This window comes from Motacilla alba, chromosome 4 (genome assembly GCF_015832195.1).
Source record: "Motacilla alba alba isolate MOTALB_02 chromosome 4, Motacilla_alba_V1.0_pri, whole genome shotgun sequence".
Lineage (NCBI taxonomy): Eukaryota > Metazoa > Chordata > Aves > Passeriformes > Motacillidae > Motacilla > Motacilla alba.
In genome coordinates, this window is record NC_052019.1 from 28,621,511 (window position 1) to 28,647,230 (window position 25,720).

The 25,720-nt window shown below is 34.3% G+C and overlaps 1 protein-coding gene across 3 annotated transcripts in view; it reads left to right on the forward strand.

The window, feature by feature from the left end:
- Positions 1 to 25,720, forward strand: part of TUSC3 (tumor suppressor candidate 3) — a 108,001-nt gene that overhangs the window by 62,680 nt on the left and 19,601 nt on the right. For all 3 annotated transcript variants that reach the window (XM_038135052.1, XM_038135053.1, XM_038135054.1), the window contains exon 7: positions 22,245 to 22,308. In XM_038135052.1, the coding sequence (XP_037990980.1) occupies positions 22,245 to 22,308 (64 nt within the window). The remainder of the gene's footprint in view (positions 1 to 22,244; positions 22,309 to 25,720) is intronic.

Below are 25,720 nucleotides of genomic sequence, written 5' to 3' on the forward strand. Positions count from 1 at the left end.
AAAATTGAATTAAAATTATCCTATTAGTCATTTAAAATCCCAATAAATATTCACTTACATTATTATTATTTAGCTCTGGAAAATACAGAACCACAAGGCTGTGATGTGAATGAATACGCCACTTCAGGTGTTGCTCATGGTGACCTGTGGTCTACTGTATTGCTCTATTGTATTAAAACTCACTAGATCAAATTCAGGTCTACAGATATTTTGAAAAAATTAAGTAACTGCAAAAAAAAACCTTCAAGAGTACAAAAACTTTAATTTGTATTTCTTCTGGCTTCTTCTCCTGTTTGTTTAATTTGCAAATTTCCTAACTCTGTTAAAGTATTGGAAAGTTTCATTTAGTGAAGAACAAACTATTGAAATCCCTCCACACAAGCTTCTTTAAAGCTGAGGAAAAAAATTTAGAGGGAGCAGGTTAAAGACATATTCAAACCACTCTTACTCAGAGGATTATTTTCTGTATAAATTTAAGAACATCTGTTCTGAACATGCTATCTTCCAAAAAAGACAGCATATATAGCACGGGGCAAAATGCATCCTGAAAATAGACAGCACAGCTGGAATAGTAAATACAGAACAGCAGTTTGAAAAAGAAAAGGATAACTGGGGAAAAAACCCAACAAAACAAACAAAAAGCAGAAATGTCTTCCATCAGGATCCTGAATTTTATTGCTATAGGTGACAAGTATACGTCTGCTGATTTATTTTATGAGCCTCTGTTCAGTTGGGTTATTGACATAAATACCAAGCTAACAAGTTCAGTCCTTATGGATAATATTTTTTTCTATTGTTTTCTTTCTCTTTTGCCCTTTTTCTTTTCAGTCAGTCATCTACACCATATTACGTAGTTGTGATCTCAAAAATACCTTTAAAGCCTAATTTGTAGTGTATGTAATGCAGTAGCAGGAGGGCCCTTATGCATTGTCCAGTCATGGGCAAATACATCTTAACAAAGTCTCTTACTTAAGATTTTGCTCCCAGACTCATTTTGCTATTTTACCACCTTTTGTATTCAAATGAAGTTTTTAATTATTGGGTGGATCATTCATGCGACACTTTGTACCTTGATTTTGACTTATTTGATCACATATAATAATCACATTCATCCCATACTTATAAAATGGAGACTTTTTCCTGTCTGAGTTATTTCCATACAATGAGAACAGAATTTCTGGAAATCCTTCTTACTATGGACTCATATGACTTTCAGTTCTTCCTGTGTAAAGTAGTGGTGGTTTTTATCTCAGTTCCTTTCTGGCTTCAGCTGAATTCATTAATACTAATTTTTTGCACCCAAGTGATCAACTTCAAATTTCATAAATTAGTCCCAAGATATAGACTTCTTTTATGTATTTTTAAACAGCCTGTTCTGTCTCCTGTTGAGCCAGTTATTCAAACTGCTTACCAAGTTTGTTCTAATCCCATTTTTTAGCACCTTTAACAGAATGAAATGCCGAAGTTCAGATAAATAGCAACTTTTTTCTTTTTTCTTTTTTTTTTCTTTGTCAGGAGCATTAATTCCTTTAGAAAAAAAAAATTATGTCTAATGCTTCTGGAACCTATCTCTTAGGATCAAATGTGCTGCATTTCATCTCATTTTTCATGTTCCTTTGCATGTTTAATTGTTCTTTATTTCAAAATTTATTCAGAAACATTTCACGTTTTGGAAATTCTATTTTCCTTCTTTTCAGGATGTGTTTGGTTTCTGTGTATGTTCCTTTGTAGATTTACTCTAACATGAGCAGATAGGTTTGTCTCGAATCAATACATAAAATTGTTACTGGGCTTTAAGACTCATGTATTACTTTTGAAATTCTGCTTTTTCCTGCAGCTTCTTAAGTGGTATAGATGCATCCCATCAGCTGTGGACATTTGTATTCCTTTTACTCATCATAAACATTCACAGAACTAGGAAACTGGATTATTACCACTATTTACTGCATATTAACTTTTTTTTTTTTGCTTTTTCTCTGGTTTAATGACTGAAATGTGAACTACTGTTTGTTATGGGGCCACCTCAGTTTGCCTCCTGGCATCTTCTATTTTGTCCCTGAGTTTCTTGACCTTTTAAGAGGGAAATGTATTTGCTAGTTATTTTCTTTCCATTCTTTCTGAGCTCTGTTTGTTCATTGTATTCCATAGGGGATTTTTCATCAGTTAGTTCTGGAATTCTTCTCCGAAAGGTCAATAATTTATTAATTTGCTTATTTATTTTCAAGATGTTTGGGATATAAATTCAAGATAACTTAAGGAACTTTAATGGTTAGTCTCTGACTCACTCAGTTCACCAAATTTTTCTAGTGTGGGTGATTTCCCTTGTTAATTTTTCATTTCATTTGAGCTCTTTTCAAGTGCAAAAATCCTAAATTGAAAGTTTAAAATGTGTTACTGTTATTATTTCAGTTTATTTTACTGAATTAGCTCATGTTATTTTACCTGAAACTATTTTGTCCTTTCTGTGACCTTACAGTTCCCCTTTTTGTATAAAAAGCACACTTAAAATATTACTGATTCTTGTGGAATCAGTAAATGAGAATGGAATCTGCCAGGTGTCGTATACTGATGATTGAGGTCTTCTCTTAGTAGTATTTGTTTCCTCTACCTAGAAAATCAGTCTTTAGTCTACCACAAGGAGTTCTTTTTCTGAATGTTTTTCAATTATTCTACTCTGCAATATCCTTCTCTGTCAGTGTGGTCTCAGTTATCTCTCAGCTTCATTGTCCTCCCCCAAAGTGAAATGTTCACTCACATCAGTGCCTAGTTCAGGTGAGGGTTGCTCTTTTGATGCCCATGCCACCTTTATGCCCACCTTCTGTACTTTGGTTTACAATAAACAGGGCACATAACCTATGATCCTTTTGCAAGAAATAATGCTAGAAGGTGAACTTTAGGAATTTGCCTGTACACTCCCAGATAATACTGGTTTGTTCAGTCTGTTGGACCAAAGAGGAACTAGTGTGAAATAGAACTATTTGAGATGTGCGCAGTGTGTATATTGGGTTTGAAGAATTAAAATGCACTACTTGCTAATCTAAACATAGTCTTTGGGTCCACAGCTCAACATAACCATCTTTATATTAAACATTGTGGTGTTCTTCCAGCCAAATTGAAATTCATTCTGATATGAAGAGGGATTTTGTGCAAGAAGCTCTAGTTCCATGAAGATCATTTCAATCACAGATTTGTATCCAATATGCCTGTTCCTAATAGAAGGTGTGTCTTATGTTTTATGAGGCATATTCTGCTAAAAGATCATTAAAAGATTATGATATTGTGTATGATAAATATATGTCCATTTCTTACTGATACATATATATATATATATATATATATATATATATGTATATGAACAAAAGCTAAAATACAGCTCTTTGAGTCCTGTCTGCTTTTATGTTAGTAGCACTGTACTGATCTTTTCTCTTATTTCTTGAAAATAACAAATATCTGTAGGCTCCTCAGAATCTTGACTTAAATGTTTTTCTTTCCTAAGTTAAGGGCTTTGTTAGACTGTACATTGGACAAAAATATATTGTCTACTTAGGTTCAAGATCATTCTCTTCAATCTTGTAATTTTTTATTGACAGTAAAAATGCCTCTTTAAATGGCTGTCTAGAAAATGAGTATACCAAAGGGTAAACTTCCTTGTTCCAAATTTGTAGAGTAATTTTGGTGTTGAGAAGAGATGTGGTGGGGAACTGGGAGGGTGTCTGCGTGTAATTAATAGCTAACTCAAATTCTCAATAATTTTAATGAATATTTCAATTTAACATCTTGACTTACTTTACTTAGATCTTTTAGAGACAAGTTTGATGTCTATTATCAAATTTAATTTCTCAACTGAAAAACTATAAAACAATTTAAAAGCTATTTATGTGTGATAATAATTTAAAAATATGTTGCATCCTTTGTATGTTGAAAACTTTTCAGTATGGATTTTCTGTAATTTTTGGAAGTATTACGGTGGTTGAATCCTGGCCCCTTTGTCATATATTCATTTTTAATGTACAATGAGGATAATTTGCTTTTTTTAACATGCTATGAATACAATTTTTCTGTATTTAACAGGTCACACCATAGAAATATTTTTATCCTGTTTCCCCTGACTTTCCAACATGGTTTTCAGTCCTTTCATATTTTTATAATTCTCTAAAACTCTTTGGAAATTTTATTTGAAGTATTTCAATATACTTGAAGTTTTCAAATAACTTGAAATATTCAAGTTGCTACTTACATCCTAGACATAATCAGTTTTAAAACTTAATCTTTTAACATAGCTAGAAAACTTTTTGTATGTATAGGTATATTTCCTAATCTCAGTGCTGCTTCTTCTAATTTTAAAGGTCAGTTCTATTATTCCTGAAGGTTTTTTTTAATATGTCAAGTTAGCAAAAAAACCTGTCTAGAATATTTTCTGTCACGCAGTAGTTGCATTTTAATATCTACCCAAATAGAGTGCATTTCCAAAGAAAGAGTTTCCCAGAAAAGGCTTGCTAGATGGTATTAAAAATACCAGTTTCAAGGGAGACAAAAGGATGACCTTCAAACTTTTTCTGACTTTGTCTCTTATCAGTCATGCAAGTGTCAGAGTCATAATGTGAATACTTTGAATTGTCAGTAGAGGGAAGCTTCCTCTTTGAGGTTATATTTGCTGGAACAGAAGAGATAACACTATTATCAGTGCTTTTGTAGTGTAACCAATTTCTCATTGCATGTACTGAAATTCACTTTTTAATACAGTTTTGATATTAATGTAATGATAAATATGTCAGACTGTTAAAATAAATTCTGAATGTTTCTGTCAGTCCTGAGAGAGTATGACATAACACTCTGGTATCTTTCAGAGATTTTATGAGCATTTTTGGTAAAAAAAAAAAAAAAAAAAAAAAAAAGTAATTTTCAAACACATTTCTAACCTCCTCTTTAGTAAATTGACATTAAGTAGTGGTTTGGTTTTTTTTTTTGGGTGTGTTGAATTACCAAAGAGTTGGAACTTCAAAGTTTAGCTCTGGAATGTGAAATACAGAATGTAAACTAGCACACTGTGTAATAAACAAATACCGTTATATGCTATTTGTGATCGCCATCAAAGGAATTTTAGGGTTTTTTTATTATGCATCAAGCCCTGTCTTTGAGAATTTGTTTGAGCAGGTCTTCATGAGCAACTTGATAGTTTTATTTCTTAAATATTGTAATTTTTTTGTATAGGCTAGCTAATGTACAAAATAGCAGTGCATTCAAAAGTATTGTGCAAATTTTACATGGTAATAAAATTCTGCTAAACTTTCACATGGCCCACTTCAATATTGTTAATATTTACACTGAAATTAGTCAAGGGCTTAACCACTACTGGTGGACTGTAGAGAGCTTTGAAGAGACTATCTTTTAATTTCCATTGACTTACTGTTCATTGTTAGCAATATTTCTCTTATTATTTGAGATAATTTCTACAAGAATTATGTGTTATCTCAACTAAAAGATATAGGTATTCTCGTGATTAATTACTGCATTTATATATTCTGAAGTAATATTTGTATTTTACTTAAATGAAATTCTGATCTTCTAATATAAAGGTTAGCAAATAAAGATTCACAGAACTGAAGATTTCACCAGCAATCACAAATATTTCAAGTATATGAGAATAAGTCTTAAATCCAGTAAGTCATTCTTAGAAAATAAAAAAAAAAATCATCAAATATGTTAAGTGCTTGGAGAATTCTGTGTAGGCAGAATTGTGACTCTGCTGAAAGTTAGACCTTGTTAGTATCACACGGAATTGACCATGTTTTGTAATGGTTGGGACTTTTCTTACTGAAGATAGTTCTTTTGGTGTGTTAACAGTATCCCAAATCTTATGAAGTTGCCTGTTTTCTCTGTTAGCATCACTCAGGAGGCTGATAACAAACATGTTGGTTTTGGCAGGAAGATTCCAAATTAATTCGTACAATGGCCTTTAGATCAACTTTGGATGTTGTGCTAAGAACTGTGCAAGTTGTAAACTTCTGTCACTGTGTTACTGATTTTAGCAGGGTACATGGTTGATAATACATATTTTATAGTACATGAAAGGTTGGACTACAGTATTCATCTTACAGAATGAGCCTAAATTTGGGGTTATTTTTGCTTTGTTGTTCTTAGTTACCTTATCTCTTCACCTGCCAATCTAGCTGCCTTCAGGAAAGTAAAAATGGTTGAAGCAGTGGTTAAGTGCATTCTTTCTCAATTTTCCTGTTTTTGATGGAGTAATTAAGTGCACTAAAAAAGATAAAAGTATTTAATGTTAAAATCCTATACTTAAACTGGTATATTCAAATATATATTTTCGTATTTCTCTTCATACTTTAACAGGTTGAATCTCAGTAGATTTTATTGTTGTAGAAGGTTCCAAAATGTAAAAAGAAGGTAAGGACAATTGAAAGAAATGAAAATACAGACAAAGATGAGATGAAAAATTATTCATTTATTATCCAAATTTTCTTTCAATTATTTAGCTCATATAAGGATAAACAGTATTCTTTGAGGAAGCTTCTGAAGACTGTTGTCTACCAGAGTGATTCAGACACTAGTGATTCAATTACACTTTTCTGCTATAGAAGGTAGTTGGTTTGGTTTTGGTTGTTTTGTTTTGTTTTGTTTTTTGGGTTTTTTTTGTTGTTGTTTCAATATGTAAGCAAAAGACTGTCTTCAAATTTGCAGGTATATAGGAAACTAAAGAAATTTTATTCAAAATGTTCTGACAGCAGCGCAAGCTTACTGGTAATATTTTACTTATGGTATCACAGACTAACATTTAAAATTAAAGGTATTGTATCTTTAAGATAGCTAAGCAATTATCCATATTTGAAGATGCTCTTAGCTTTTTGCTAGCCAGCTTACCTGTTTCAAAGGTCATCCTAAATCATTTACAGAGTGTATGTACTAATTCACGTTCTTTGGAGTTAGCAAGGTGTGAAGAGGAAGGGAAGAAGAGATGTGGACTGGTAGGGAGCAATACACAGTCATGCTAATACATGCACTTGCAATGCATGCCAACTGTTCAGATTAACTTCTGAGGGAGCATAAATCACTGGAGACAGATATTTATAAAAGATGTTCACTAATAGGGGGCTCTTAAACTGCTTAAGGAAAGACTTAAAGATGTACTTTCTAGTGCTGAAAATAGCTTATATTTTGGAGTAGTTTATCAAGGCAGATGCCACATTGCATATCACTTGAAAGAGTTTTAGGACATGTAAAAGATAGTTAGATGGAATTGGCAGAAACTTGCTTCCTACTAGCAGGAGTTGAGAGATAGTAGCAGTACTAATAGTTGAGAGTATTAGTAGTACTAGTACTTAGTATTTAGAGGACTGTAACTGTTTTCATCCTGATGTGTGTTAAGACCTTCCCTTCATAATCTTTGAGAAGGGTGAGCACATAGATTACATACAGAAGCTTCTAGCCATCACTGTTCCTTGTTGAGGTAGACACTGTTGTAAAAGTTGGAATTCCATCTGTTAGTTGCATTTTGGAGTAAGCAAGTTAGATTCACTCATGTTAAAAAAAAAAAAAAATTCTCATAACAAGCAGAGAAAAAAACCTAACCTGAGAAACTCCAACTGCTAAATGTGTGATACCAGACTGAAGGTGGAACATTAGGAGGATGTCATTAAACTTTTCTTACAGGTTTTTCTTGTTCAATCACTCAATGTAAGTAATTTCTTGGTTTACTAAATAATTAATCTCTGGGTCAGTTTAGAAGGAACTTGGGAGAGAGGCATTTCTAAGCACCAGAAATGTGTCTGACAGTTTACCTGCTGAATCTCTTGCCCAAGGTTATTTGCAGAGCCTATTCTTCTATATTGAAAGCTTGATTTTTCATGTGACAGCCAGTTTAGCCTTCTGCAGCTAAATGTTATGTAGAAATAAATGTTATATTGAAATTCTTTAATATAGAGTAAATGGTTTTACTTTATAGTTTGTTCTGTGCAATTAAGTGGCTTACTCAATATTATATATCTTTCTAAATATTAATGTTCTGAAATTCTATCAGCAATAAACCATCAGCATGAAATATTGGCTCATTGAAATCAATAGCAAAGTACTTATTGACTTCTTTTGATCTTTATTTCATCCAAGTTATTTCAGGTACAAAGAAACTTCTTTGCTCTTCTACAAATATGTGGGACTGGGAATCTGCTTAGGTCAAAGTCACCTTGAGCTGTTTTAACTGGAGCTTCATACCTTGTTTAAAGTAAAGAGGTGTGTGTTGAAACCGTTTTTTTTAATTTTTGACATCAGTATTTTGCCTTTTTCTAGTTAATTAATATGCTGTTCTTAGATCTGAACCATCTTAAATGTTTTGTTTTTTAACAACTTTGCCCAAATGAGTAGTACTTGCTTGCAAGCCACAGTCTACTAAAGACAAGAAACTTATTCTCTTACTGCAGAGAAAGAGAATAGTTTATCATGAGGTATTGTTTTTGCTTTCAAAATTCTGCTTTGCATTCAGTCTTTGTTAATGAAATTCATTATATAATCTTTACCTTTGGCCTTAAAACTTATTTGTCCAGAGTTACCTGTTTATTTATTTCAAAACAATTATTTTGTTGAAAAGAACAACTTTGTTACTTTATTATTTCAGGCACAATAATCGAAGATTAAATAACTCTGACTCTGATATTTGTAGAATATGACTAAGCTTATTCTCTCCTTTCTGAGCTGGAAGCAAGCTGCAATTTCACAATGAAGTACTTGTAATACTCCTAATTTCCTTGCAAACTCTAGTCCAAGTATTGAAGTCTCACATGAGCAAGCCCTTAAAATATCGTAAGAGATTTTTTTATTTCACGTTGAATAATTCATAGTTTTCCTTCTCCCCAAATACATGGACATTCACTGTTCAATTTTTTTTTTTTTCTCCTCTTCTAGGTATTAATGTGGAAATGTTGCTTCTTCAGTAAAGCTAGCATTTAAAAAACTTCAGTATAAGCTTGAATGTAATGAAAATTTGGAACATATATAAAACCTGTGGTGCTTTTCGCAGTCCTGGAACCTTTCAGTGCTTGACTATTTGGGTGTTTTTCTTGGCGACAGCAGATGGAAGAAACTTGAAATGCAGCTTGTCTTGCTGGCAGCAGCATGTGATTTGTATTCATTTTAGGCTGGAATACTTGCTAAGGATAATACAGCAAATAGGCCTGAGGTTTTGTGTCATAACATAAAATTTTAATTACTGGTATTTATGTTATATTCAGTGATTTCCTGACATCATAAACAAAACTTATAAAAGACATCATCACAAATGTGATAGTTGCTGAAGTACAAGATTCTTAATGGCATGCACTTCCTTCGAAAAAAATGTTCTCACTCTTTATTCTAATAATTAGGAAGCATCTGCTAGTGCATTAAGCAATGCCTTTAAATAAGTGACTCTTATACCTACCTTCATAAAGCATGGATTCAAAGAGTTTGTTACTATGAAATAAATTCCTATTTGTCAGGTGTGCCTGCTATCAAACTTCATATTCTAAGCATAGAGTGCTTCCTGTATTCTCAATTTGTCCTACTAAAGCCTTCATTTTACTCAGTTGCTATGTCACGTGAGCAGTACTTCTTCCAGTTTGCTAACTAGACCTAATATACCATACAAAAAATTGCTCTGGGCAACACTGAACACTTTTTTAATAATAACTCAGCTGTACAATTCCAATTAGTATAGACTTATTCTAGGATACTGATAGTAATTTTAAAATCAAGTGCAGCAAAACTTATTAGGAATTTGGTTTTGACCCTTTTTTTAAGGCATTCAGTTCTATTTTGATTTTTTTTACAATCATGCTAAGCCTGTATTTTTCTTTAGTTCTTTTCTCCAAATGACTGCTTCTTTGTGATCTTAAGTGTTAATTAGCAAAAACAAAGAGCAAATGAGAGAGATTGTACTGGGATGAAGATAACAAGCTGTTAACATCCAATTATAGAGAGATGCCTCTACAAGAGTTAGGGTGCAAAAGACATCATGTGCCAAAGTCAATAGTAGGGATTTTATTTACCAGTAAAATGGGAGGTAGAAATATTAGAAAGAAATAGAAAAGGGAGGCAGACCAAGAGAGGCCAGGAGTTGGGGTTAACTCCTTTAAGGCAATCCAGAAGGGAAAGATTGACAAGGAGCTCCACCTAGTTAGGAATTCTGTAATTCGATACATTACTGGTAATAGTGTACCTTCAACAAGACTGCTTGTGCTTACAAAGTTTTCATACACAATACAAAAAATTTCCTGTATAAAAGGTTTTCATTGAAACACATCTTTACATTTATTCTATTCTTTACATTTATTCATTATTCTTCAGGACATAGAGTACAGGTCCATGTAGTTTAATCCTGACGCAAAACAGAAACTGTGGCTTTATTATTGGTGGGGTCATAAAGGAAATTATTATCCTTTTTAAGTTTAGCTGTATTATCCCAGCCTGCTTTTTCTTTCTTTTGAATTTCCCCTTTTGGTCTAGGAAGGGGTACTCAACTAGTTTGTATATAACATTTTCTTTTGTTTTGTCAAGATTATTTAGTTCACTTGTTAATATCTCTGGAAAATTTAGTCAAACCATAATAAATCTAAAACTTTCCAAGAAAGACCTGGGAAGCCTAATACATTTTCCTTGATTCCAAATATGAATTCTTGTACCACCTCCAAGACCAAATTTGGTTGAGACAAAATTATACATCCATAAGGTAAACATAAAAGCTTTTCCTCACACCATTTTTTTTTCCAAACAAGGCGCTTGTGATGAAAACATAGATCACAGTCACATTAATAAACTGAAAATACAGGCACTTATGGTGGCAACTGAAAGTTTCATCCATTCATCACAGCTCAATTTAATCTCTTCGCAGGTTCCTATAAAAAGAAAAATGGCAATTGGTCCACTATAGACCTTTTATTAAAAAAAGGAACAATCCATCGATTATGATAAGGTTCCTGTGGCTACCAGGAAAGTAACAAAAAAGTTAAAAGGGCCTAAATAAAAGTGGTTTTCACATCATCTTGGCTGTTTTTTGTGAGCTTTCTCATGTAAATTGATAGAATGGCACTTCCCCCACTTCAGTCAGGTTCCTTTGATCTTCAGTTAGTGTGTTCTAGCTTTATTCCTGGAATAGGAAAACAACACAAGTCTCAGAGGGGTTTGTCCCGATAGATTAGCCTTTAGTGTTTCAAGTTGTTTAACTGCCTGAACTTGATATCTCTCAAGATGGAGTTATAACTTTTATTTCATTAAATGCTTGCTGCACTGCTGGTGGTGCATCTCCCATCTTTTCAGGAGGGTCTTCCTTGTTTAATTTGATGTCTGGAAGGAGTGAGATAGCTTGTAAAAGTTCGACAAGCACAGCTTGTGCAATCATGGGTGAATTTTTATACTTATGCAGGAACCTGTTAAAGGTGTATTGTCCTCCCTTCCAGATAGGCACCAATTAAACCTTGTCATGTTCCACAGCATTGGCATTAGAATTAGGAGAATGTGAAACCACCCCAGGTGCCTATATTGTGGCTGTTAGGTTTCCTCTCTTTGGTATTGAAGCTGTTAGTGGCGCCAAAGCAGCTATAACTTCATATATTCATTTTGCGCTGCAGCAAAAATACAGCACTGGGATACACCAGCAGTTCTTGAATTAGGGATTGCAGGCGCCACACGGAACAAGTGCACTTCAGTCACTGCATTGTTTTTAGGGTTAAGATGAGAAGACTTTTACTGCTTGCCCAGGAGCCACAAACTAACCTCAGCAGTTCAGCAGATAACACTTCTTGCTAACTATTTCCTGTCCATATCATACACCCAGCTTCTCAGCACCCCACTGCATTAATGCTGTGCTCTCACATCTATTAGAAATTTTATTAATTGGTGACAAGACACAGCTGGAAGCTGAATGTATGGCTTGCATTGATAGGATTCCGCTTGCTGGATTTCAATCCCAGCTGATTCATGGCCAAACTTTGATACCTCTGTAGCTATATACAACACTATTTTAGTAACATTTTGCTGACCCTGACAATCATCTATGGTTTCACTTGTAGTTAATGGTTGTAATGTTTATCATCAGATGTCAATGTAAATGTTTTGGTCTTTATCAGAGCGACAGACTCATTCACAGTCTCCCAGCTTCTCCATTGTTGCTAATTGGATTGTAGCTTTGAAATAATTTAGCATTGACACCTGCTCTTGCTTTTGCTACAAAGTAAACTTCTTTTTGTTTCTGTTTTTCACAGCCTTTTGATTTCAGCATATTTTGCAACTAGTGTCATAGTAGTCTGTCCGTCTTCATTTCTGCTTGCAGCACTTCAGTATTTAGGTGAAAATACCTTCTATGCCTCACAGCTTGAAATCCAATTGAAATAACACTTCAAAATTTCAAAAGAGAAAATATTGCAGTTCCTGACTAGGAAATTAAAAACATCCTTTGAGTCATAAATACTATGAAAAGGTCTATGGGGTTGTGCTGAAGGCTTTATCCAAAATGGCTGTAATTTCTTTGTCAAAAGAAAATACTACTACAGACCCCAGGAGAAGAGAAACTTAAAGATACAAATTTTTTTTTCACTAGTCTTAGATTCTAAACCATAATTTAGATAACACCAACAACATGAGCTTAGCTGAATGGCTCTTTCAGCTCTTTCATCTGTATAATTTGTAAGGAAACCTTCTGTTCTACTGTACTGTAGCTCTCTTTCCTGTTTTGCCGTGACCATTCTTTGTCAGAACACTAATTTTGTGAAGATCATCACAGTTTCACATTGTGGAATAGATAGATATATGGCAGAATCTTGGTGCATACTTTGCCTTTTTTTTTTTTTTTCTTTTGAGACTAATGAGATTTATCCCATATTGTACTCAACATCAGAGGACAAAAAGAGATGTTAGTGAAGTCAGAAAATAGTTGTTATTACAAATGTGTTTGTATTTTTAGAGAAAGGACCAAGGAGGTCATTCTTCCCCTGTACTTGGCACTGGTGAGGCTGCACTTTGAGTACTGTGTCCAGTTCTGGGCCCCTCTGTTTGAGAAGGACGTTGAGATGATTGAGCGTGTCCAGAGGGGGACAACGAGACTGGTGAGCGGCTTGGAACACAAGCCCTGTGAAGCACGACTGAGGGAGCTGGGGGTGTTTAGCCTGGAGAAAAGGGGACTCAGAGGTGACCTTACCACTCTCTTGAAAAGTGGAGATAAGTCTCCTTATTGCCTCCTTGAAAGGTGGTTGGTTGGCGGTTGTAGTCAGGTGGGGGTTGGTCTCTTTCTCCACGCAACACTGACAGAACCAGAGGACACAGTCTTAAGCTGCATCAAGAGAAATATAGGTTGGATATTAGGAAAAAGTTTTTTTACAGAAAGAGTGACAAAGTACTGGAATTATCTGCCCAGAGAGGTGGTGGAGTCACCATCCCTGGATGTGTTTAAAAAAGACTGGATGTGGCTCTCGGTGCCATGGTCTAGTTGAGGTGTTGGGGCATGGGTTGGACTTGATGATCTTGAATGTGTCTTCCAACTTTGTGATTCTGTGAAATGCTGTTCATGAAAAACATCTCAATTTCTTTTGTTTCCTAATTAGAAGTATTATGGTTTGGCTTCCATGTGTTATGCAAGCAGTCCATACTCCAGAACAACTATTAAGAGTTGAACATTTTTAACAGCTTTTCTTTCAGTAGAATCACTTTTTTGGTTGTCCAGCTGTAATAAAATGTGCAGGAGCATCACTTTTCTCTGAGAATTTTTTTACCATTTTTTAAAGTTTATTAAAAAGTAGTCAAGTTGTTAAGCGAGGCATCACAATTGCAAAAAAAATTATTTCCTTAGGCAAGTAGGCTAAGCTGTGTCACTCAAACTTCCCCAGCCTACCAACATGCCGTTTCAGAGATCCTGGAAATCTTCATCTCTGTTGAACTGTCTGACCCGGATACTTTGTGTCTTATTGCACATTTAGAGGGAAGATATTTGTTGCATTAGTTCCATTTTGTAACACGGGAATTAAGGCTTTGAGGGTTGCAGGTTTATTCCTAATGAGAGGTTTAGGTTCTGGGTTTTTTCTGAAATCTACAAAGTGTGATTCTTTGAAGGCTTGCTGCATCTTTTGTTCTTTTTTATTATTTTGTGATTAATAAATATGGAAGAAGTCCCTCAGAATTAATTCTTATTCAGCAGGTTATATAAAAGCCTCTATACCTGAGCAGTGTTTGCAGTTTCTAGATTTGTGAGATAATCTCTACTAGTGGACTCCCTTGATAGTACTCCTAGAAACCCTAAATAATGCAGTATAAAAGCTGTCTAGGAGCAACCAAAGCAGCAGCATAAACCAGGGTTTCTATGCTATTTTAAATTATACCATCTACCCTTTCCAGCCTGCTAGTCTTCAAAAGTAAGGCAGCGTTTTTTCACTTTTGTTCTAGGGCTGGAAACCCAGATCATATTCTGTGCTTGATGCCAGATGGATTTCATGGAAGGCAGCCAGCACAGGCTGTTTCAGCCAGCCAGTCCTATGAAAACTGGTTGCTGTCTCTTGTCTCAGTTTTTGGTTTGAGCAGTGGTGAACACAGGAATGAGCTCAGGTCTGGAAAATGTAACTCATATTCATTGAATTTAAAAATGAGGGAATCGAAGAGTCTGTATGAGATTGTTGTGTGTATCTGTATTACAAAAATTCTTAAAAAAACACCAACGCTAAATATTTTTTTTAATGGGTTAATTTCATCCATAGCTATTAAACCCACCCTTCAAAAGTGGCTGTTATGATTTATGGTCTTGTTTACTGAATACTTGCACTAACTGTTGCACCAAGGATGCTGAAAAAATAATGAACACATGGAGTTTCATTACAGGTCCAGTTGATTTTCTAAATATCCTACTTATTTTTAAAGTAAGGTGCTCGAGTAAATTGAATAAAATTACTGAAAGTACATAAATACAACATCTAATAATTCTGTCTATTCCTCACTATTTTGTATGCTGGTGTATGCACTTCAGCTGTTTTGTTAGTCCTGGTCTTGCAGGTCTCTAACTGAGCTAGATGGCATTTCATGTAGAGACATTGATTAGAGGGATTGCTTGCTAGGATTATAATACATGAAATTTTCACCAGGCTGGTGAACTGTTGGTTTATATTTGAGTTTAAAATGTTTGTAAAGCTAGTAACTGTTCAAAAGAAATTGTTTATTTCAGGTGGGTTAGTGTTAAATTAAAGTTTATTGTTTCTGTTTATTGTTAAATAAAATGAAGATTCCTAGAAAACATATAGCTTCAAATAGCTGGCTGCACATTTCTTACTGCCATATGTGGTCTTCATTTTTCTAGAAATGCAAATTCATTAATTTAAGATTTCTGTTAGCAGTAAGTGAGTTTAGATTTATTTTGTGTTTAATACTACAATAATTTTTTAATCCATTAAGCATCATTTGCAGATGCCCGTTTTATATCTGGTTATCTACAATAATACCAATTGCCCTATTAAATACTTGGACATTTTCCTAACTACTGAATAATAATATGTGATTAGACTAGTCAGAGGTTTCTTGTAGTAAATTAACTTGCTTCAAAACTTCTTGTATTTCTTTAGTTTTTGAGAGGGGATTCATATATTTATTTGCTGAGATTCAGTCGTGTTTAAGTTCTTTGAAATAAACTCATACCCATATTATGTTCCCAGCTGGTAGCCATTCTCACACATGTGAATACCTTAGGCCCAGTATCATCTCATGGTTTTTCACATCATTGGTCACAAGAAGAGCTTTTTAGGGTTGGCTGCTACAGGAAAAATAGGTCACCAAACATGTGCTATCCATAGCAGATAATAGTATCTTCTGTGATGGAAAAAAAGCAGGGAATTAGTTTAGGCTTCTATTCTGAGATTTTCACAGACCTGACTAGCCAATAACTTCATAGGAAGTCCCCTATTGGGTTTTCAAGTAAGTTAAAACTGATTTGCCTGTATGAACTGAACAAATGAACTACACTGGAATTAAAGAAGCATATTTGGAGTGCGTGCTTCAAGTGAAGCTATGTGAAACTGTGCTGATTTTAGAAAGCATAATATTTAAATATGTAGCTGCAGTAACAGAGTCAGAAAGCTTCAGCTTTTGAGCTGTATAAGATTTTTTTTCTTAATCTTTCTGGATAGTTTAAGCTGCTTTTGAAGTGTTATATAGTTTGCTTAGAAGAAAACCTGTCTGGAGAAATGCAGGTATAATAATGAAATCACACTGTAAAACATTTATTTATGTACTTTGATGTTTGGTTTCAAAGTGTTTGCTTTACTGAATGAATCATTTGTCTTTCATAAAATGTTTAAGCTTTTTCTGCACTCAAAATGAAAAGGTCTTGAAATGATATTGTGGAACAATGTTTTAGAACTTCTGCTTTTTAAACATTTAAATACTGCTAAAAGTCCTGCTGTTCCTGGACTTGGAAATTATTTAAAATCTGAATTGATAGAGAATGTTGTATGGTTCTTTTTCTCTCTAAATTAAGAGAAAATAACATCTGCTTATATCTAATGCATGTTCTTGGCAAAATTGGTGGTCTTTAATTAAAATATGCCATTCCAAAGTCTCAATCATAATTAAGTAATCCATGGCTTTCTGTAATGTTCCTTTCTCTGATGAATTTCACCCTGAATGTTAATGTAGTGAAAGAAGACAGATTAATAGTGCGTATCCTAATGGTGTGGAATTCCTAACTCTCTCTTTGGGGCAGTTAACTACTTTGTTGCCTCATTGCTTTCTACATATGTTAGCTTGAACTTGGCCTGTTGTCCCCTTCAGGGCACAGTCTCCCTTTAGGGATTTCTTCAACATACACTCCAAATTCAGTTCATCATTTTCAAGAATAGTTATTAGCAAAATTGTCTGCTTTTGATCAGTTTTCAGTACACTTTTTAATTAGATATGTGTCATATCTCATAAACTCAGGATGAGTTATTTCTCAGTTATTCCAAATTATACTTTGAGAAGTAGCCTTGTATTTTAGGCTATTACTAAACCGAGCTCAGTTTAATCAGCTCCCTTCACCCTAGTATCCTTCTTGTGCATGCTAATGGAAAATAAACATCGTTATATTTGTTTTAAGAAAGCACCTGAAATCATGGTTTAAATTTGGGTTGTCCAAAATTCTTCTTGCCTTAAGAATTAGCACATGACTTGCAGAGGCCTTATTTCTCCTTACTTTGTTTCTGTTTAATTTACACTGCTTTAACAGAAAGGGAAAAAAGAGCACAGATTATACTTAAGTATAATACTTAACCATGACAACTGTCACTCTTGAAGGGAAATCACAAATATATGCTCCATTTAGGGAAATTTAAATAGGATATTACATTGCTGTTATCCTTGAGTATTTTGGTGTGGGATTTTATATATATTTATGTATATGTGTGTGTGTGTGTACCATCTGCAGTTCAATAACACTAAATATTTAATGAGTTTATGAATAGTAGATAAACATTTAACACAGTTTTGTAAAAATATGCATGCATTGAACAATTGTATATCACTGCCAAAGAAAATGGCCTGATTTAGGGATATGATTATTCCAGTTCCAAATGCAAATAGTTTTTTGAAATATGACCTGATGTGGGAGAATGGGAGAATGTTGGAGTTGGAAAAGGACTGATTGTTTAAAGTGTGATTTACTCAGGCTTTGGTTCCTCTACTAGTCCTACCACCATGACATTTGCTATTCACTGTTGTGTGGCTGTTCTAATTGTGTGGCTGACCAGTTTTCTGCTCAAGCTATGGTTGCCTCTCTTCTGACAGATTTTATCTTTGCAGCTTACCTGGTCCTCCCTCTTACTGCCTTTAAAATGAAAGAGAAAATCAAATCTGTGCTTATTAATGAATTTATTTAAAGCATGTGCAGTCAGATAGACTTCACAGAGTTTCCAAATATTAAGTGGATTCAGTGTCAAAATGCAGAGAACTTAGCAAAATCAGAAACTGTGCTTCTCAGTGTTTTAATGGTTTGTAGCTTCAAATAAAATTTTATGAGAATGTCATTCAGCAATCTTCTTATAGAAGGAAAGAAGTAGTATGAAAATAGACTCTTCACATGTGATCAGTTCCATTCTTTAGTTTGAGAATTGATAAATAGCTAATCCTTCAATAGTCCTTTAAAAATGTTTCTTTAAGTATATTTCAATTTTAGGTAAGTATGAGACACAGAGGTACATGAATTTCAAAACTGGATGAGTCAGTGGCCATTGCAGTGTACAGAACTGTGTGTGTACACTGCAATGTGTGTGGGGGGATATATTTACATAAATATGTATCAATACATATATAATCCATGCTTCAAGTGGCCTCAAAGTATTGTCAAATGCCTTTAGGGAAAGACACAAAGACAAATGCCATACAGTTCTCACCATTCGCTCTTCAACAAAAGCTGTTTGCCATAATTTTTTACATTAATTACTGTTCTTCTCTCTTCTGAAAACTTCTACTCTGTTTTTTGTCTTAGAAAGTAGGTCTGAAGGTTCACTGAGGAAAAAAACACACCCTGCAATTCTTTTGTGAAGTGGTTAATATCCATTCCTCATAAGAAATAGGATGAGGTACTGTCATAAATTCAGGTGATTCACAATAAGTTGTCAAATGCAAATTATTTTGTTTAATCTTCATCCCTAGAATAGTCTGTCACTTTCTGTACTTACCAAGTATTGCTCCAGTTGACCCATAGCTATAGAGGAGATGTGCCATGCTGCTGTTTTGAGTACTTGGAGAAAAATGTCTTGGGGAAGCAATTTGAGGGCCCTGTTGATCAAACACAAATCTATTGCTAGATAACTTTCAAGAATAATCTACCTAAGAACATTTGTAATAGAACAAAGAAGTTGGTAGGTAAAATGATGATTTCTCTTTTTTTTCTTTTTTTTTTTTTTTTGAAGGCAATACTGTACAGTAAACATCTGCCTTATTTAATACTTTACTAGAGTGGCTTTCAATTAGTTCTTTCAGTTACTTCAACTCTCTCTCTTGACCTGAGGTCTCCTGACCTCTCAAAAATGAAACTTGGTTTTTGTGTTCAAGCTGGCCACTGCCTTTGCTTGTATTAATTTCTGTCCCCTCTCTGGAAACATAACAATTGTCTCCTACTAGCTTTTTGATATACACATGAGATTTCCAGAACTAAAGCAAAGAACATCCACTTCCTTGTAAGCAAGGCTATGCCTTCAGCAGCTTGCATTTAATGAAGTAGAGTTATAACATGGATCCCTAGGGGACATTTAGCCAGAAATTAATATTCTAGGGTTTTTTGTCAGGTTTTTTGTTTCAGATTTTTTTTGGTTTGTTCAAGTATCACATTTGCAAATACGCAGTATCTAGTTCATGGTTTTTTTCTTTATACTGAGTATCAGATGGCAGCTATGACTCTTATCTTTCACGTACTTGATAATGAATGTATCTTTATTTTCATGATTTTTTTTTCCTAAGGACTTTTATCTTTTGAGAGCCTGTTTGAATTCTGATATAAATATGCATATTTTGCATCATGTAATAAAACTAATTGCTCTGTTAATTTAACCAACAGGCAGGGAAAGATATTCTGCTCTAAATTCTATGTTGTTATTAGGATTTTATCACAGTGATTAACAATGAATCAGAAGAGAAGGCTCTGGGGAGAGCAGACTTATTGCAGACTTTCAATACTTAAAGGGATCTTATAAGAAAGATGGGGACAGATGTTTTAAATGTGTTGCAATAGGACAAAGGGTAATAGTTTTAAACTAAAAGAGGGTAGATTTAGACAAGATACAAGGAAGAAATTTTTTGTCATGAGGGTGGTGAGACAATGGCATAGGTTACCCAGAGAGGTGATAGATGCCCCATCCCTGAAAACATTCTAAGTCAGGTTGGGCAAGAGCAACCTAATCTAATTTGTGGTCCTACTTGCTGCAGGGGGATTGAACCAGATGACCTCTAAAGGTCCCTTCCGACACAGACCATTCCATGATGCTATTATTCTAATGAGAGATTTCTGAGAATGTCTTTCCAACAGCTATATCCTTATGTTATTGTGATACCAAGCCTGCTAGTGCATTACATTAAATCACTATACCACTTCAGTAACATTCAAAACCTTGCTGTAAAGTTTTTAAATCAGAATTTCTTCCAATACTTCTTCTTTTTAAAACCAAAATATTATTTTAAAAGCAGCAACCATCTAATTCATTCTTGAAGCATTTAGTATTTTTGTGGTGTTTAAGCTTTGCATTATAAGGAGTCTACATGGACAGTATTGCAGACTGCATTTCCTGCAAACTCTGATCATCCTTAGATGATAATTTTTTAGATAATTAAGAACCTTAAGATAATTTTTAGTCAGTTTTTCAAGTGTGAATAGCAACTGAGAAATCATGTTTGAAATTTTCAGAGTTGAGAACATATTTGCTGGCATTTTTAAAACCAGTATTATTGTACAGGTTTGACAGCTACATGGTTATGAAACTGTCCTATTTCATTAATAAAATTCTTTGTAGTTTTTTTTTTATTCCAAATGAAACCAGAAGTCACACAAGCTGGAGTGATATTTTAAAATAAAGTTACCATTAGGGGTAATGAAGACTAGCAATTAAAATGTGATTCCTCCCCAACATGGGACAGGTTTTTGTCATCAGAAGCAGTAGCACTTTTTGGAAGTGACTCTCTTCATTCCTATTAGGAGAAAAACTAAAAAATGCAATGTCAAATTAATGACAGAAGGTCACTTTTCACAGGACAATGGTCACAACTGAATCAGAATACACAATCTATCAAGCATTTTAACTTTGTAATTAATTTTTATTAATGTGAAGTATTCTTATTTCCTCCCTTTCTGTTCTGTGCATGTGAGCATGAATAGATGTGTGTGTGTGGGTGTATATGTAGCCTTAGTGAAATTTATATGAAGTCATGCAAAAAAAAAAAATTCAAGTACAATTTGGCCTATTGTCATATCAGACTTCAATGAGATATTCTTATGCGATCAGTGATTTTTTTTCTTGTTAAAGAAAGAGAATTAAAAACTTTAGGCACATTAAGGTCATGCCTGGTTTAGGCTTGAATTGGTTATTTGAATGAGCATAATATGACTGAACTTTGAAAACAATAGATAACAACTTACTGAGTAGATATAAGTTACATAATCTGATGCTGCATCTAGCATTTAACTAGTGTGGGTGAAGGCATTCTTTTATATATTGAAGCATCCAATTATTTCAAATCTGAGTTGTTCTGAATCATGACAAGGATGCTACTAAGACAGAATTATTCAGAATAAACTGGATAATAAACACGTGTAAGTTAAATTAACAAACAAACCCCTGCCTTTAGACTGAGGGCAAAAAGTTTTCTGTTTCTTCAACTTACTAGTGAGCATTTTTCTTTCCATTTAGTTAGGGTGAAAATTTTATCTATGCCTAAGAATAATATATATAAATAATACTTTCAGAACATGGATATATTTAATTTCACATAGCATGCTATGACAAACTGTGCAAGTGTTTGTAATTGATACAGGAGAGGAAGACAGACATCCTCCCTCATTTTGTGCGTGTTGACAGTCCTTCACATTTTTTCTTCCTTTATTGCTGTCATAGATAGTTAACAATAAACACTAACAGCTTTTCACTAATATACTACAGGTTCTTAAAATAAATGTTCAAAGGGAGCCCATTAACAATAGTTATTTGGGATAGAGAGCAGCAGACTGTGTTAGACTTAGTTTTAGTATTAACATTTATTTTACAATATTTCCATAAAAATAAGATGGTTTATGCATTAGGAACTTTGATGGACACAATTGTACCTTACTGGAGAAAGACAAATTAGACTTTGTATGAAGAAGCTTTACTCAGAAAAAGACTAAAGTAGAATGATTTGTTTAAGGCAGGCTTCAGTTTTCACTTTTGTAAAAAACATGCTTTGGCATGCCCTTGATTTTGTTGTCTCCCTTCTGAAAAATTGTACCACCTGAGCAAAAATGCATGTTCTTTATTCCACAGTAGCAGCACTGTGAAAAAGAGCCCAGCATAATTGTTTCATGTTTGAAACGTTACATTTACTCTATATATGTGTTTTGCCTAAATTTTTAATGTTCCTTTTTACTAAACCTGCATACACAAACTGTGCTATTAATTTCTGTCTGTTGCTACCTGCATTTTTCTGCAAAACAGGCTTTATTCTCACGTATCTGGTCGTGCCATTTTCAATGGATTTCTTAAAGAGGAATGTTTTTCATTTTTATTTTACAGAGTTACATACATGGAAGCAGCCAGGCTCAGTTTGTGGCAGAGTCGCATATTATTCTTCTGCTGAGTATCCTTCAAACTGGTGATAAATATTAAAAAACCAATATGAGGCACAGTGTGCTGTTAAATAAAATTCCTCTGGCAGTGAATATCATTGAACATTTAAGCAGGTATTGTATTTTGGCTTACTTATCATATGTTGAAATAAATATTCATTGTTATTTCTATTTACTGCCAAGTAACACTGGCATTGCTTTTCACCTATGTGCACCTTGTTATCTCCTTTGTTAATCTTGTGCCTGGTAACTATTCTAATTTTTTTTTTTCTTTTCAGTGTTACCTTTCCAGTGGAAAAAAAACCTAATTTTCCTATTTTTTAATCTTGCTTATAATAATTAAAAATTCAATGAAAAAATAATTTTATTTCTTTTTTTACTTAGAAGAAAGGCATACAGAAATTTATTGAGTGTGCATGAAGATGATTTGTCCTCCAATAGTCCTTGGATTCTTTTTCCCCCCACCTAATATAAACAGTTTACTACTGCTTCCTGAAACAAATAACTCAATCACTTTTGCTCTGACATCACCTCCTCACAGAAAGACTGAGACCTACTTTTACTCTTTCAATCTTAATGAGTCAGAGAAAGTTAAGTTGGGGTTTCCAGGGGGTTGCTGGGGTTGGGTATTTTTTTTTTGAAAGTTTTAATAAACTGTGAGAAATACTTCTGTTCTCTCTGGGGTTTAAAAACCCTGATTCTTACTATCTTTCTTCATTCAATGAGAACTCTAATCACCATTAACCAGTTTTAAAGTTCAGTAGTTCCATCACAAATACCTTTCTCTAAGGGGAACAAGCAAAAGAAAATAATATTTCCCAATCTGCAGTAATAGATGGATCCCAGGTTTATGATCATGACTAGTCTTTTGTTCTCTCTCTGAAGTTATGTTGCCTTGGAACCTGCCCTTCCCCTAACTTCCCTGCCTACCTTCATCTTTAGCATTTCCTATCCAAAGACAACACTCTCATTACACCTTCATTACATTCATTTGCCTGGCATCCATTTTGCTACTTGCAATACCTTATATGCTTCATAAATAGCCATTGTTAATTTAGTTTCAAAGTTATGATCATATTTTGTAGAGCAAATATAATATTTGCAATTGGACTGGAATGCTGTTTCCAGTTCTGGATCTCCCAGTACAGGAATGTTGCAGACTTAAATTGAGCGAGTCCAGCAAAGAGCCGCAAAGATGATTAGGGGATTATCCTGTGAGAAAAGGCCAAGGGGGCTGGAACTGTTTAAACTTAAAGAAGACTCTCAGGGAGATCTCATCAATGTGCATAGATACCTGACTGGAGGACATGAAGAGGAAAGAGACAGACTTTCTCAGTAGTGCCCTTTGAGAGAACAAGAGGCAGTGGACTAAAACTGAAAACCAGGAAAATCAGTCTGAAGACAAGAAGATGCTTCTTACTGTAAGGGTGCACAAGCATGGAAGCAGGTTACTGAGAGGGACTACAGAGTTTCCATCTGAAAACTGCCAAATCAAAACTCAGTGATTATTGCTTTAAATGCTTCAATTTTTGAAAAGTACACAGAGACAGCTATTGCATTTCAAATGAAAAGTTTCTCGTTTATTAGATAGAGTATGCACCTTTTACTGGTAATATCTTTATGCTTTCCTTTGTAGAGCTGCAGTTAATGATTTCAGTTTTCTGCTTTTTGTGAACTGCCACAATTTTAACAAATCTGTTATCTAAAACAATCTCATTGACTGCTTGAGAAAAGTAGGCCCACAAACCAGAGAATATTAAAAATAAAAATTTTGTTGATGACATACTTTCTCTGACTCAGGCATGAAAGTGGTATCTTTTTGTTGGCAGATACTGTCTTTAAACCAGGAAGTTGGCTAGCTACATTAATGCAGCTGTCTGAAAGAATCCTTTTAGTGATGTTGTTCATTGCCACTTGCAGAAAGAATTCTCTAAGGTTTCCTTTCATCGCTCAGTACTGTTGAGATGAGTTTTTGGTCACACACAAATTTCACAATGAAATCTTTCACACAAAAGCTTGACAGAGTTTAACAGTTACTCATGAAAATTAATATTCCTTTATTCTTTCAATGTTGCTAGTAATTATGAGCTGCTCAATTGCTTCTTCATTATTTTTTTATTCAGAAAATTTTATTAGAAAATGTGGGAAATAGAAAAAAATATGCCAGATTCATTTTATCCTTTGAAAGATGCATTGAATTTTAAACCAGGACATTACTATTCTGGTAATGTACATGTTTCATTTGGTTGCTTCTTTTTACTTGGTAGTAGTAAGCTTGTCGCTTCTTTCTAGATGTTGAATGCAATGATGTATTTCTCTATAAAGTGAATTTTTAATACCTCAAATGAAAAAATATTAATTTCCTTTGCATTTCTGTGTTTTGTTTTAGATAGTGATTCTACCCCATTTGCTAGATGATTTCTATATAAAGACCTGATTTTCCATGTTGTAGCTACATAATTAGGACTTGGGTAAGAAGGACTTGTAAAGATGTCAGATATTCAGTTTAAGTCATTTGATAAGGCAAAATTAAATTCAGTAAAATCTAAATAAAGTTACTGGTTACATACCAGGTGTATGTACAGTACATACCAGGTGTACGCGTACAGTGTACTCACCAAAGACTGCTAATAGGGCTGAATTTCATTGGCACTATGGGTGGGCTGACCCTGGCTGAACAGGCGCCTGCCAAAGCCACTCAGTCACTCTTCAGCTGGTCAGGGGAGAGAAAATGTAGCAAAAGGCTCATGGGTCAAGATAAGGACAGGGAGAGACTCAGGGAAATTAATTGAAGTTACTACCAATCACATCAGAAAAAGATAATGAGAAATAAACAAATCTTAAAACTACTTTACCTCCACCCCTCCCTTCCTCCTAAGGCATAACTTTACTCCTGATTTATCTACCTGGTCTCCCACAGTGGTGGAAGGGATGGAGAAGGGAAGTTGTGTCCAGTTCATCACAATTGTCTCTGCCTATCTTTCTTCCTCAGGAAGAGGGCTCATCATACTCTTCCCTTGCTTACTCCTATGGGAGAAAGTTCTTCATGAACTTAATGAACTACATGTCTTCGTGAACATGTAGCAGAGAACAATGAAAAGACACGGTTGGATATCCGAGAATCATTAAGGTTGGAAAAGACCTCTAAGGTATCATAATGCTTGTATATTATACACTTGTGTGACTTCCAGGCTATTACTTCGAGCAGTCTGTGTCATGCTGACAAGATGACTCTTAGTTTTGTTCTTTGGCTCCCCTTTCTCTTGGATTGGAGAGGTAACTTCAGGAAATAATTATGGAAATCATAAAAGTGTGGGTTGAAAGGGATCTCAGAAGACTATATACTGCAGTCTTCCTGTTAATGAAGGATTATCACTAACACTGGAGCTTGTCTTTCTTGGTGTTGTCAGGTGCAATTTTTTC